At 40.5% G+C, this 14,298-nt stretch overlaps 1 protein-coding gene across 1 annotated transcript in view; it reads left to right on the top strand.

Annotated features, from left to right (window-relative positions):
* The window catches only part of UTP20 (UTP20 small subunit processome component), a 350,150-nt gene that overhangs the window by 151,278 nt on the left and 184,574 nt on the right, over window positions 1-14,298 (top strand). Inside the window, exons 34-37 of the mRNA XM_053716993.1 lie at window positions 5,234-5,287; window positions 5,374-5,526; window positions 6,546-6,701; window positions 12,168-12,308. Of these exons, the coding sequence (XP_053572968.1) occupies window positions 5,234-5,287; window positions 5,374-5,526; window positions 6,546-6,701; window positions 12,168-12,308 (504 nt within the window). The remainder of the gene's footprint in view (window positions 1-5,233; window positions 5,288-5,373; window positions 5,527-6,545; window positions 6,702-12,167; window positions 12,309-14,298) is intronic.

Here is a 14,298-nt window from a genome sequence, read left to right as displayed (position 1 = left end):
CCAGGACGTCTCCAGAGAGCTCAGGGATCTTCAAAATTCGTTTTTGAGGGAGGTAATCAGTCACAGCAGACCTGTGACAGTGTGTTTGACTGTGATAAAAGCGTTAAATCTTAATTTGATATCCGTTTTTTGGGTACTGAGGGGTTAATCATCCTTTTGCTAATGGGTGCAATCCTCTGCTAATTAATACATTTAAAGAATTGTTGACTATATCTGAACTAGTTCTTTGTTATTCAATTGTGTTTTTTAAAAAAGCGCTGCAGCGTTTTTTATATTGCTTGTAAACTTATTGAAGTAATTTCCAAGCTTGCTAGCTTCATTGCTAGTCTGTTTAAACATGTCTGATACAGAGGAATCTGCTTGTTCATTATGTTTAAAAGCCGATGTGGAGCCCAATAGAAATATGTGTACCAATTGTATTGATATTACTTTGAATAAAAGTCAATCTGTACCAATAAAGAAATTATCACCAGACAACGAGGGGGAAGTTATGCCGCCTAACTCTCCTCACGTGTCAGTACCTTCGTCTCCCGCTCGGGAGGTGCGTAAGATTGAGGCGCCAAGTACATCAAGGCCCTTACAAATCACTTTACATGATATGGCTAATGTTATGAAAGAAGTATTATACAATATGCCCGAGTTAAGAGGCAAGCGCGACAGCTCTGGGTTAAGGACAGAGCGCGCCGATGACACGAGAGCCATGTCTAATACTGCGTCACAATTTGCAGAACATGAGGACGGAGAGCTTCATTCTGTGGGTGACGGTTCTGATTCGGGGAGACCGGATTCAGAAATTTCAAATTTTAAATTTAAGCTTGAGAACCTCCGCGTGTTGCTAGGGGAGGTGTTAGCGGCTCTGAATGATTGTGACACGGTGGCAATCCCAGAGAAATTATGTAGGCTGGATAAATACTATGCGGTACCGGTGTGTACTGACGTTTTTCCTATACCAAAGAGGCTTACAGAGATTATTAGCAAGGAGTGGGATAGACCCGGTGTGCCTTTTTCCCCTCCTCCGATATTTAGAAAAATGTTCCCTATAGACGCCACCACACGAGACTTATGGCAGACGGTCCCTAAGGTGGAGGGAGCAGTTTCTACTTTAGCCAAGCGTACCACTATCCCGGTGGAGGATAGCTGTGCTTTCTCAGATCCAATGGATAAAAAATTAGAGGGTTACCTTAAGAAAATGTTTGTTCAACAAGGTTTTATATTACAGCCTCTTGCATGCATTGCGCCTGTCACTGCTGCAGCGGCATTCTGGTTTGAGTCTCTGGAAGAGGCGATTCGCACAGCACCATTGGATGAATCTTTGAGCAAGATTAGAACCCTTAAGCTGGCTAATGCGTTTGTTTCGGATGCCGTAGTGCATTTAACCAAACTTATGGCTAAGAATTCCGGATTCGCCATACAGGCGCGCAGAGCGCTATGGCTTAAATCCTGGTCAGCAGATGTAACTTCTAAGTCTAAACTACTAAACATTCCTTTCAAAGGGCAGACCTTATTCGGGCCCGGCTTGAAGGAAATTATTGCTGACATTACTGGAGGTAAGGGCCACACCCTTCCTCAGGACAGGGCCAAATCAAAAGCCAAACAGTCTAATTTTCGTGCCTTTCGTAATTTCAAGGCAGGAGCAGCATCAACTTCCTCCGCTCCAAAACAGGAAGGAACTACTGCTCGTTACAGACAGGGTTGGAAAGGCAACCAGTCATGGAACAAGGGCAAGCAGGCCAGAAAGCCTACTTCCGCCCCTAAGACAGCATGAAGACAGGGCCCCCTTTCCGGAGACGGATCTAGTGGGGGGCAGACTTTCTCTCTTCGCCCAGGCTTGGGCAAGAGATGTACAAGATCCCTGGACGTTGGAGATTATATCTCAGGGATACCTTCTGGATTTCAAAACTTCTCCTCCACAAGGGAGGTTTCATCTGTCAAGGGTATCAACAAACCTAGTAAAGAAAGAGGCATTTCTACAATGTGTACAAGACCTCTTAGTGATGGGAGTGATCCACCCAGTTCCGCGAACGGAACAGGGGCAAGGGTTTTATTCAAATCTGTTTGTGGTTCCCAAGAAAGAGGGAACTTTCAGACCAATCTTAGACTTAAAGATCTTAAACAAATTCCTAAGGGTTCCGTCGTTCAAGATGGAAACCATTCGGACCATCCTACCCATGGTCCAAGAGGGTCAATATATGACCACAGTGGACTTAAAGGATGCCTACCTTCACATTATCGGTACCTAAGGTTTGCCTTTCTAGACAGGCATTACCAGTTTGTAGCTCTTCCCTTCGGGTTAGCTACGGCCCCGAGAATTTTTACAAAGGTTCTGGGCTCACTTCTGGCGGTACTAAGACCACGAGGCATAGCGATGGCTCCGTACCTAGACGACATTCTGATACAAGCGTCAAGTTTTCAAAATGCAAAGTCTCATACAGAGATAGTTCTAACATTTCTGAGGTCACATGGGTGGAAAGTGAACGTGGAGAAGAGTTCTCTGTTACCACTCACAAGGGTCCCTTTTCTAGGGACTCTTATAGATTCTGTAGAGATGAAGATTTACCTGACGGAGTCCAGGTTATCAAAGATTCTCAATGCTTGCCGTGTCCTTCACTCCATTCCAAGCCCATAGTGCCATTTGCGCGCCTACGTCTCAGACCGCTGCAACTATGCATGCTAAGTCAATGGAACGGGGATTACTCAGATCTGTCCCCTTTGCTAAATCGCTGGGCAGAGTCTCACTCTTGCCACCTGTCAGCGATCTACATCCCAGGCGTGGAGAACTGGGAGGCGGATTTTCTAAGTCGACAGACCTTTCATCCGGGGGAGTTAACTTAACCCGGAGGTATTTGCTCAACTGATTCGTCGTTGGGGCAAACCGGATCTGGATCTCATGGCATCTCGCCAGAACGCCAAGCTTCCTTGTTACGGATCCAGGTCCAGGGACCCGGGTGCGGTGCTGGTAGATGCACTAGCAGCCCCTTGGGTTTTCAACATAGCTTATGTGTTTCCACCTTTTCCGTTGCTACCTCGACTGATTGCCAGGATCAAACAGGAGAGCGCATCGGTGATTCTGATAGCGCCTGCGTGGCCATGCAGGACCTGGTATGCAGACCTAGTGGACATGCCGTCCTGTCCACCATGGTCTCTACCCCTGAGGCAGGACCTTCTAATCCAGGGTCCTTTCAACCATCCAAACCTAATTTCTCTGAGGCTGACTGCTTGGAAATTGAACGCTTGATTCTATAAAAGCGTGGGTTTTCGGATTTGGTTATTGATACATTAATACAGGCTCGGAAACCTGTTACCAGAAAAATTTACCACAAGATATGGCGTAAATATTTATATTGGTGTGAATCCAAGAGTTACTCATGGAGTAAGGTTAGGATTCCTAGGATATTGTCTTTTCTACAAGAGGGTTTAGAAAAGGGCTTATCCGCTAGTTCGCTAAAGGGACAGATTTCTGCTCTGTCTATTCTTTTACACAAGCGTCTGGCAGAGAATCCAGACGTCCAGGCTTTTTGCCAGGCTTTGGCTAGGATTAAGCCTGTGTTTAAAACTGTTGCTCCTCCGTGGAGCTTAAACTTGGTTCTTAAAGTTCTTCAGGGTGTTCCATTTGAACCCCTTCATTCCATTGATATTAAGCTTTTATCTTGGAAAGTTCTGTTTTTGATGGCTATTTCCTCGGCTCGAAGAGTCTCTGAGTTATCTGCCTTACATTGTGATTCTCCTTATCTGATCTTTCATTCAGACAAGGTAGTCCTGCGTACTAAACCTGGGTTTTTACCTAAGGTTGTTTCTAACAGGAATATCAATCAAGAGATTGTTGTTCCATCGTTATGTCCTAATCCTTCTTCAAAGAAGGAACGTCTTTTGCATAATCTAGACGTGGTCCGTGCCCTGAAGTTCTACTTACAGGCAACTAAAGATTTTCGACAAACTTCTTCTCTGTTTGTCGTTTACTCTGGACAGAGGAGAGGTCAAAAGGCTTCGGCTACCTCTCTCTCTTTTTGGCTTCGTAGCATAATACGCTTAGCCTATGAGACTGCTGGACAGCAGCCTCCTGAAAGAATTACAGCTCATTCCACTAGAGCTGTGGCTTCCACCTGGGCCTTTAAGAATGAGGCCTCTGTTGAACAGATTTGCAAGGCTGCAACTTGGTCTTCACTTTATACTTTTTCCAAATTTTACAAATTTGACACTTTTGCTTCTTCGGAGGCTGTTTTTGGGAGAAAGGTTCTACAGGCAGTGGTTCCTTCTGTTTAATGTTCCTGCCTTGTCCCTCCCATCATCCGTGTACTTTAGCTTTGGTATTGGTATCCCATAAGTAATGGATGACCCGTGGACTGAACACACTTAACAAGAGAAAACATAATTTATGCTTACCTGATAAATTTATTTCTCTTGTAGTGTGTTCAGTCCACGGCCCGCCCTGTCTTTTTGAGGCAGGTTCTAAATTTTAAATTATAACTCCAGTCACCACTGCACCCTATAGTTTCTCCTTTCTCGTCTTGTTTCGGTCGAATGACTGGATATGACATGTGAGGGGAGGAGCTATATAGCAGCTCTGCTTGGGTGATCCTCTTGCAACTTCCTGTTGGGAAGGAGAATATATCCCATAAGTAATGGATGACCCGTGGACTGAACACACTACAAGAGAAATAAATTTCTCAGGTAAGCATAAATTATGTTTTTCAGAGTTTATCGCTTGAGGTTTTGCTTTTCAGCAAGCAGCTTTTGCGCTAGGTAAGTCCTTCAGGCCGCAGTGTCGGCTAAATAAGAACTGCCAGAAAAAGAATCCCACCCTTTCCGTAACATAGACCATCGGCTTGGGTATTAATCCCCTATGTTAAGGAGGACTGTGGACCATCACCATTTTACAAAAGAAAACAAAATGTCTGCTTACCTGATAAATTTATTTTCTTTTGGAATGATGATGGTCCACAGGTCCCGCCTATTTACATTTTTGGCTGACCGTTCTAATGACACCTATAGACCCTGCTTTGCCTTTCCTTCCTATTCTGTACTTGGCTATACGTAAAACTGAGAGAGAATGGGAGGGTTTTAAAGCTCTTGTATGGGTTCTTGACCACCTCCTAGTGGTGGGAAATGTATCACATATGTTTTAGAGGACTGTGGACCATCATTCCAAAAGAAAAGAATTTATCAGGTAAGCATACATTTTACATTTTCTATTATTTTCACTGTTTTTCTAAATTACTATTTTTGTTTTCCACAGGTGTTGTCTGAACTGAATCCTGAGCTAGAATATATTACTGGAGTGATAACCAAGGTTTGTAATTTTCAAAAAACTATTTTTAATGGGGAATTAAAAAATAAAAGTTCACTTTTTTTTTTTTTTTTTTTTTTTTTTTTTAGTTGAATGCATATGACAGAAGACATTTGGATGAGATCCACTTTGATGTTCGTCTAACAGCTTTCCAAAAAGCTACAGCTGGTATAAAAGAAATTAAGGAGCTTGACATGAATTATATAATCCCCCTTATGTATAACTGCTTCTACACTATTCAGGTAAGTATTTTATTATTAAAGTCTCTTGTAACCTACACTACATACGTTTTGCATAACCACTTTTTTTAAAAACATTTTAGCCAACATAATAAAGTATTTGACATTCAGTTTCATGCAGCCAATTAATCGGGGACTATAGCCTGTTACAATTTGTAATGTATCCTCAAAAACACATTTTCATAATATTCAGGTTATCTGTCCTTAGGTGCTGTTAGTATTTATCTAAAAACTTGTTTTGTTTCCAGCAGTAACCTATAGGGATTAGTAAGTGACTTTATTCCAAATCTGTGTTGGTGTATTTAAACCATCACTTTTCAATATAGAAATAGATGCTTTTGTATGTAACTTCTGTTACTTAGGAAGCAAAATAAATATGCTACTTTCTTTGCTCCTTATAGCTGGGCGACCAAGCAAGCAAAAAAATTCACTGTATTTGTGATTGGGTAAAGAAGATACTTTAAATAATAAGTGATAGAGTCTTGTGATGTACAATGAAAAATGAGAATTTACATGATCACGTTTTATTGGTTCATGCTGGTCAAAGCAGCTGTGGTGCTATTTAGTGTCACCACTGATAAAAGATGTAGAATAAAAAGAAATTAATGGCTGCAATAAATGATAATCCCAAATACTAAATTTGTTAGATATATATTTATTGAATTGTATTATAAACCGGATCTAGATGTAAGCAGAATTAGCAATGTCCTAAGGACACTGATACTTTAGCATTATTGAATCTCTCTAGAATGGCATGTTTTCATCATAGGACAATGTGTACTGTGGTTTAACACAATTCTGGTTTGCAGAATAGTTTTGCAAAGAATATCAGGTTCATATAGATATATTCTTTCATTGCTAACTTTCAGAATAAATTCAAAAGGGGAAGCATAAGTATGAAATCTCTTCGGAAACTGTTGTACTCACTTTTCCAATGACTTGGAAACACAATTGCGTTGTTACTGAAATTGCTGAATTTAAAACTTTATAAATAAAATATTTTGTTTTGTTTGTTTTTTTAGCTTGGAGAGATGTCTCTAAGTGACAATGCAAGCCTTTGTCTTATCAGCATAATCAAACAACTGGCAGCCTCAGATCATAACGAGAACTTGTTCAGAGAAATCGTACAGCGCACATTGTTAGAGAACGTGAAAACAGGGCTCAAAAGCAAGGTGGAGGTAAATATAAAACTGGGGTTCAGGGGAAATAGAAAGTTTATACTAGAAAAAGATTTGGATTCAAAATTGTATGGTATAAAACAGGGCTTCAGTTCATACTTGTATTAGAAGTAATTGTGAGCTCTGCGTTTCTGTATTGTTCATGGACTTTTAATTAAAGATATTTAAACCAAAAAAAAAAAAAGTAATTGTGAAAACAGGGCCGAGATAAAAGATGAAGGTTAATGTAACATCAGTAAGAATGTTTTTTTTATCATCATTTGACTAAGATATATTATCTATAGTAAAGTTGTTTAAGATTTTGAACTGACATTGTTGTAAAATAACTGCTTGCTTTCAGCTACAGTGGGTATTGAAAATAATCACCCCCCTTGAAAATAATCACATTTTGTTGGTTTGCAGCCTGAAATAAAGACAGACACAGTTTTTGTTTATCCAGTTGTAATTACTCAGTGTAACTTATAACATCCAAGTGAAAGATATAACACCAACATGTCAGACAGAAATAGACAGTTCAAAAACAGAATCACTAAGTTAGAAAAAGGATCACCCCCTTGTGTCCGTATTTTGTTGAACTACCTTTTGCTTTAATTACAGCCTTTAGTCTTTTGGGATATGTCTCTACTAACTTTGCACATCTAGACCGTGCTATATTTGCCCACTCATTTTTTTATTTGTTTTTCTTTTTTAAGACCCGATGAGTCCACGTATCATCTTAATTACTAATGGGATATTCACCTCCTGGTCAGCAGGAGGAGGCAAAGAGCACCACAGCAGAGCTGTTAAATAGCTCCTCCATTCCCTCCCACCCCGGTCATTCTCTTTGCCTACGTTAGTGATAGGAAGTGACAAAGTGAGGTGTTAGAAAAGATTCTTTAATCAAGAGTTTATTATTTTTAAAGTAGTGCCAGAGTGTGCTGCTTTGTTCTAGGGTGTAGCCGTAGTCTCTACAGTAGAGCTTTTGGTGGCTTTAAAGCAATGGGAACTTGTGGGACATAATTCTCACTGCACCTCCCATACTGATGCTGCCCTGACTGAGAAAACCTGAAGTATTTTACTCAGGATTTTCGTTTCTTTCCCGGTCCATGGGAGGGAGAGGACCTCTTAAACCTGGGAACTGCCTTGCTGCCAGGCAGACAATGAGGTAAGTGCTAACTTTTTTTTCTGGGGATAGAGATCCCGGAGAAAGTTTGGGCACTTTCTTAAATTAACATTTGACCTAATTTAAGTTGGATTCAGACTCCCCTAGTTAGCAGGGGACATTTAGGCAGTCATGACGCTGGCTTATCTTTCAGAGCCTCTATTGTGGCTTAGTGGGGAGCATGTCTGATTAACAAACTCAAGGTTAAGAGTTTGAATCCACCCCCATGTGCTACGCTTTATTCTCCTGGCTAATAATAGGGCTGCCTGGGTGAAAGAGACAGTATATCTGCTTGAAGTCTTTTACATTTGGGCTTGCATTGCGGCTTAGACCCCTTATACTCTGCTAGGCACTGACTGTAATATAAATAAGCCTGACACTAAGGGAGTATGACACATGTTGCTGGTCAGGCTGTCTACTTGATTCCGGGGTTGTCAAGGAGACCGGGTGGTTACATGTTTTCCCTATTATTTATGTATTGATGACAGTCTGAGTGTTTGGTTGATTAATTGACACATTAGCTGATTAGCAATGTCAAAACTGAGCCAATGCTTCTTTCTACCGGTGCGACATTTCCGCGATAACTGCGGTGGTGCATATGTTATCTTGAGATACAAACAATGGCGACCGGGAGATAATTTGGTTGACGCCCACGCCAAGGCTTTCTGTCCTCCCTCCTAACAGTTCTGGTTACGATAGGAGTGGAGGATGGCGCCGTGCAGAGAGACTCTTCCTTATTGTCACTTCCAGTTATCGGAAGACACGGAGGACTTTGTGACTAAATGTTTGCGCTTTAGTTCAGCGCTATAATGTGTTCAGCTTCGGTATGGGCAGGTTGTCTAACATTTCTGCTAGGTTAAGCTGAAGGTTTTGATGGACTGACAAGTTCCTCATACATCTTCAATGTTTGCTTTAATAAAAATGTAGTTGCGTCACTTTTTAACATTTAAAGGGACAGTACCACTTGCCATATGTGGATGGGTGGAAGGTAAATTTGGAAAAGTGTTCCTTAGTCCCAAGCACAAGGGTAACTTTCTTGGGAACCATAATAGATTCCTTATCAATGAAGATTTTTCTGACAGAAGTCAGGAAATTGAAGATTATCGATACTTGTCTAGTCCTTCAGTCCACTCCTCGGCCTTCAGTGACACAGTGCATGGAGGTAATCGGGCTGATGGTGGCGGCAATGGATATCATCCCATTGGCTCGGTTCCATCTCAGACCTCTGCATAATCCCTGTTCCATTGCCTGAGCATGCTTAGTTGCAGACTTGTCTCCTCGAATAATTCTGGAACAGGGGACAAGGACCTCTCTTAAATGGTGGTTGTCTCTGAATCTTCTCTCCCAGGTAGCCTGCTTTCGCAGACCATCTTGGGTGATTGTGACAACAGACACCAGCCTTCTGGGGTGGGGAGTAGTCTGGGGCTCCCTGAAGGCTCAGGGAGTTTGCGCTCAGTCAGAGTCTGTTCTTTCTATAGACATCCTGGAGCTGAGAGCGATCTACAATGCTCTTCTGGCCTGGCCACATTTAGCCACGGTCCAGTTTATCAGGTTCCAGCCGAACAACATAACTTCAGTGGCTTACATCACTCCTCAGGGAGGAACGAGGAGTTCCTTAGCGATGATAGAGGTAGCCAAAATAATCCAGTGAGCAGAAGACCACTCTTGATACCTATCAGTGATCCACTTCCCAGGGGTGGATAATTGGGAAGCGGATTTCCTGAGCAGGCAAACATAGTTCCTCATGGGCATTCAAAACTGTAGTTTCTGTAGAACAGATTTGCAAGGCTGCAACCTGGTCCTCTCTTCATACTTTTTCAAGATTTTACTAATTTGACTATTTTGCCTCGGCTGTGGCTGTTTTTGGGAGAAAGGTTCTACAAGCAGTGGTGCCTTCCGTTTAGGTTCCCTGTCTTGTCCCTCCCGTATCATCTGTGTACTCTAGCTTGGGTATTGAATCCCATTAGTAATTTAGATCATCCGTGGACTCATCGTGTCTTAAAAAAGAAAACAAAATTTATGCTTATCTGATAAATTTATTTCTTTTTTGACACGATGAATCCACGGCCCGCCCTGTTCTTTTAGACAGGTTATGGGTTATTGTAAACTTCAGACACCTCTGCACCTTGGCTTTTCCTTTCTCTTCCTAACTTTGGTCGAATAACTGGAGTGGGAGGGAAGGGAGGAGCTATTTAACAGCTCTGCTGTGGTGCTCTTTGCCTCCTCCTCCATCCATCCCATTAGTAATTAAGATGATCCGTGGACTCATCATGTCAAAAAAGAAATACATTTATCAGGTAAGCATAAATTTTGTTTTTTTTCCATATAATTTCCAATGCGAATGTTCACCAGGGCTTGCAAAACACATACAGACATCTATCTATTTCTGCAATAAATATAAAAAACCAAACACAGATTTCTTGACACAATACTTCCTCAAACACTATAATCAGTGCGGAAAGCCAACAGAACTAAAGGTAATAGCTAACTAAATAAATGAAAGCTTCAGAGTTACCTCTAAACCGTAAGCTCCATAGGCAGTCTCTTATTATACTCCCCAAAATGTAAGCTCCTTGGGCAAAATCTCCCATTATAGCTTCTTATAAATATAGCCACAAAAACATGCCGCCCCCTCAAATTTGCTGACCTAGACAAGTGCCTTGTTTTCCTAGGCCAAAATACGCCCCTGGCTTTGGGTCATTGGTAAACCTTCTTCCCATTGACAACTTCCTGGCAGAGGGCAGCAGATTTTCCTCAAGAATTTGATGGTATTTTGCCCCATCCATTATTCCTTCTATCCTGACAAGTGCTCCAATGCCTGCTGTAGAGAAACAGCCCCATAACAGGATCTTACCACCCCCATGCTTTACTGTAGGTATGGTGTTATTTGGATGGTGAGCTGTATTGGATTTCCTCCAGACATATTGTTTGATGTTGAGGCTGAATAATTCAATTTTAGTCTCATCTGACCATAACACCTTTTTTCCATGTGGCCTCAGAATCTCCTAGGTGTGTTATGGCAAAGCTCAGTCGTAACTGCATGTGGCCTTTTCTTGCAACCCTTCCATACAACCCACCTTTGTGGAGAATTTGTGATATTGTTGTCACATCCACACAATGACCACATAAATTCCTGCAACTGCTTCAGAGTTGCTGTGGGCCTCTTGGTAGCCTCTCTGATCAGTTTCCTCCTGACTCTTTCATCCAGTTTGGAGCAAAGTCCTGATCCAGAGAAGGGTCTGTATTGTACCAAATACCTTCCACTTCTTAATAATAGGTTTCACTTTCCAGATAACATTTGTATGACACAAATGCTTTTTATAACCATTACTCTTGCCATGTTTAAATAGTTTAATACAGTGCCTAATTTCACCCGGAGTAGATGGAAGCTTTTCATGTTTTTGAACCCCTTTCTGTTGTCTTACGATTTTTGTTTACCAGTTTAGAGTAAGTTAATGTGGTCTATAGAACTGCGCTATCCATGATGGTTTACATTTGACGGAGGGGTGTCCACTGCTGGTCTTCCTTCAAGGCTGTTTGTGTCCAGTTTGGTCTCACCCTTCATTCTTCTTGGGTTATTTTGGATTTTTCTTTTGGTGTTGATTGTTTAGGTTGGCATGTTGCCACTTTTTTCATTGTGGTAGAGGGCAAGGAATGTGTTTGTGTACTTGCAGGTTTTCTACACTGTATTTTATTCCTGCACTGTTCCTTTCCTTGTACCATGATGTCCTCAGATGGTGAAGCCCTGCTCCAGAAACATACTTAAAGGGATACTAATTGTTTTCTTTCATGATTCAGATAGTTGCATGCAATTTTAATGCAGCTTTCTTATTTACTCCTATTATCAAATTTTCTTTGTTGTCTTTTTATCTGTATTTGAAAAACAGGATTGTAAAGCTTAGGAGCCAGCCCATTTTAGGTTCAGCACCTTGGATAGCGCTTGTTTATTGGTGGCTACTTTTAGTCACCAATCGGCAAGTGCTACCCAGGTACTGAACCAAAAATGGGCCGGCTCCTAAGCTTTACATTCCTGCTTTTCAAATAATAGGAGTAAATTAGAAAGTTGCTTACAATCACATGCTTTATCTGAATCGTTAACGAAAAAATCTGGGTTTAGTGTCCCTTTAATATTGTATATTCCTTATTATTAGGATTTTTGATTAAGTGTTTTTCAGCTTACTGCAATAACATCTTGTGTATATACAATAAACTATTATTTCTGTGATTTTACGCTTTCAGTTTAAGTTAATGTTTTATAAAGTACTTAAAATAAGACACTTTTTTTAATGTAACTATGAATAACATATGTTATATTTCACTTTCAGAGCATTCAACAGGACTATACAACTTTGCTTTGTAATTTGATTCGCACATTTCCTAAACATCCAGAGTTTGCAGACATGGTTCAGCTTACAGACTACAATGATCCAGAAATGGACTTCTTTGAAAATATGAAACATATTCAGGTACTGGGAATTGTATAGTTAATTTTACTAAAGTTATATAAAGGCAAGGTCATGCAGAAACTAAACCAGACCTCTAGCTCACTCATCATGCTTCATATTTTCTATTTAATCCATCTTCCTATTACATGATGGTTTTCAAGAATGTCAAAGTTCTCTTTTTCCTTTCAAAACTAATGTAATGTTGCTCTCTCAGTGGTTACTCTCTACATCTAATATTACTTTGTAATTAGTTTTTTTCTAAAATATAAGGCTCTAAGTAACACTACAGTGTATTATATTACAAACTGTTTAGTGATACTAGAATATAGTATATAAAGCTTGGTTTGTACTTCTCCCCTCCCCTTATCTATCCATGGTCTTCATCTTATATCTCATTACCAACACCTTGTCCTGCTTAGATAACTATTCTCATAATTCATAAACTCAGAAATTCTGTACCCCACTCGCCATAGTTTCTGCTTCACCATTTCAGTTGTATTGTTTCTTTAAACATACCATTTAGGAATAGACCACTTAATACCTTCAAAACCCATTTTTTTCAGTATAGCATATACTAATACACATACCTCATTTATTTGTACTGGTGCACAACCCCATATGCACATTTGTTTGCGTTGTCACATATTCTGTATTTATCTGCTCCTTTTTTAGAACGAAATAATGTATTATATTTCTCCAACATAGGTGTGTCCGGTCCACGGCGTCATCCTTACTTGTGGGATATTCTCTTCCCCAACAGGAAATGGCAAAGAGCCCAGCAAAGCTGGTCACATGATCCCTCCTAGGCTCCGCCTACCCCAGTCATTCTCTTTGCCGTTGCACAGGCAACATCTCCACGGAGATGGCTAAGAGTTTTTTGGTGTTTAAATGTAGTTTTATTCTTCAATCAAGAGTTTGTTATTTTAAAATAGTGCTGGTATGTACTATTTACTCTGAAACAGAAAAGAGATGAAGATTTCTGTTTGTAAGAGGAAAATGATTTTAGCAACCGTTACTAAAATCGATGGCTGTTTCCACACAGGACTGTTGAGATGAATTAACTTCAGTTGGGGGAAACAGTGGGCAGACTTTTGCTGCTTGAGGTATGACACATTTCTAACAAGACTTGGTAATGCTGGAAGCTGTCATTTTCCCTATGGGAACCGGTAAGCCATTTTCTTAGTTTAGTATAAGAATAAAGGGCTTCACAAGGGCTTTAAAGACTGGTAGACATTTTTCTGGGCTAAAACGATTACTTTATAAGTATATTTAGTGGATTATAACTATAAATAGTTCTTTTAATCTTGGGGATGTATTAAAAAAACGGCAGGCACTGTATTGGACACCTTTTTCACTGGGGGCCTTTTCTAGTCATAGGCAGAGCCTCATTTTCGCGCCACTAATGCGCAGTTGTTTTTGGAAAGCAAGGCATGCAGATGCATGTGTGAGGAGCTAAGAACCACTGAAAAAGCTTATTGAAGGCGTCATTTGGTATCGTATTCCCCTCTGGGCTTGGTTGGGTCTCAGCAAAGCAGATACCAGGGACTGTATAGGGGTTAAATGTAAAAACGGCTCCGGTTCCGTTATTTTAAGAGTTATAGCTTTCAAATTTGGTGTGCAATACTTTTAAGGCTTTAAGACACTGTGGTGAAATTTTGGTGAATTTTGAACAATTCCTTCATACTTTTTCTCATATTCAGTAATAAAGTGTGTTCAGTTTAAAATTTAAAGTGACAGTAACGGTTTTATTTTAAAACGTTTTTTGTGCTTTGTTATCAAGTTTATGCCTGTTAACATGTCTGAACCATCAGATAGACGATGTTCTGTATGTTTGGAAGCCAAGGTTCCTCCCCATTTAAATATATGTGATGAATGTGACATAGTGTCCAAACAAAGTAGGGACAATGATGCCACTGATAATGATGTTGCCCAAAATGATTCCTCAAGTGAGGGGAGTAAGCATGGTACTGCATCTTCCCCTTCTATGTCTACACCAGTCTTGCCCACACAA

This window comes from Bombina bombina, chromosome 6 (genome assembly GCF_027579735.1).
Source record: "Bombina bombina isolate aBomBom1 chromosome 6, aBomBom1.pri, whole genome shotgun sequence".
Lineage (NCBI taxonomy): Eukaryota > Metazoa > Chordata > Amphibia > Anura > Bombinatoridae > Bombina > Bombina bombina.
Note: the sequence above shows the minus strand (reverse complement) of the source record. Positions and strands in the feature narration are given on the sequence as shown.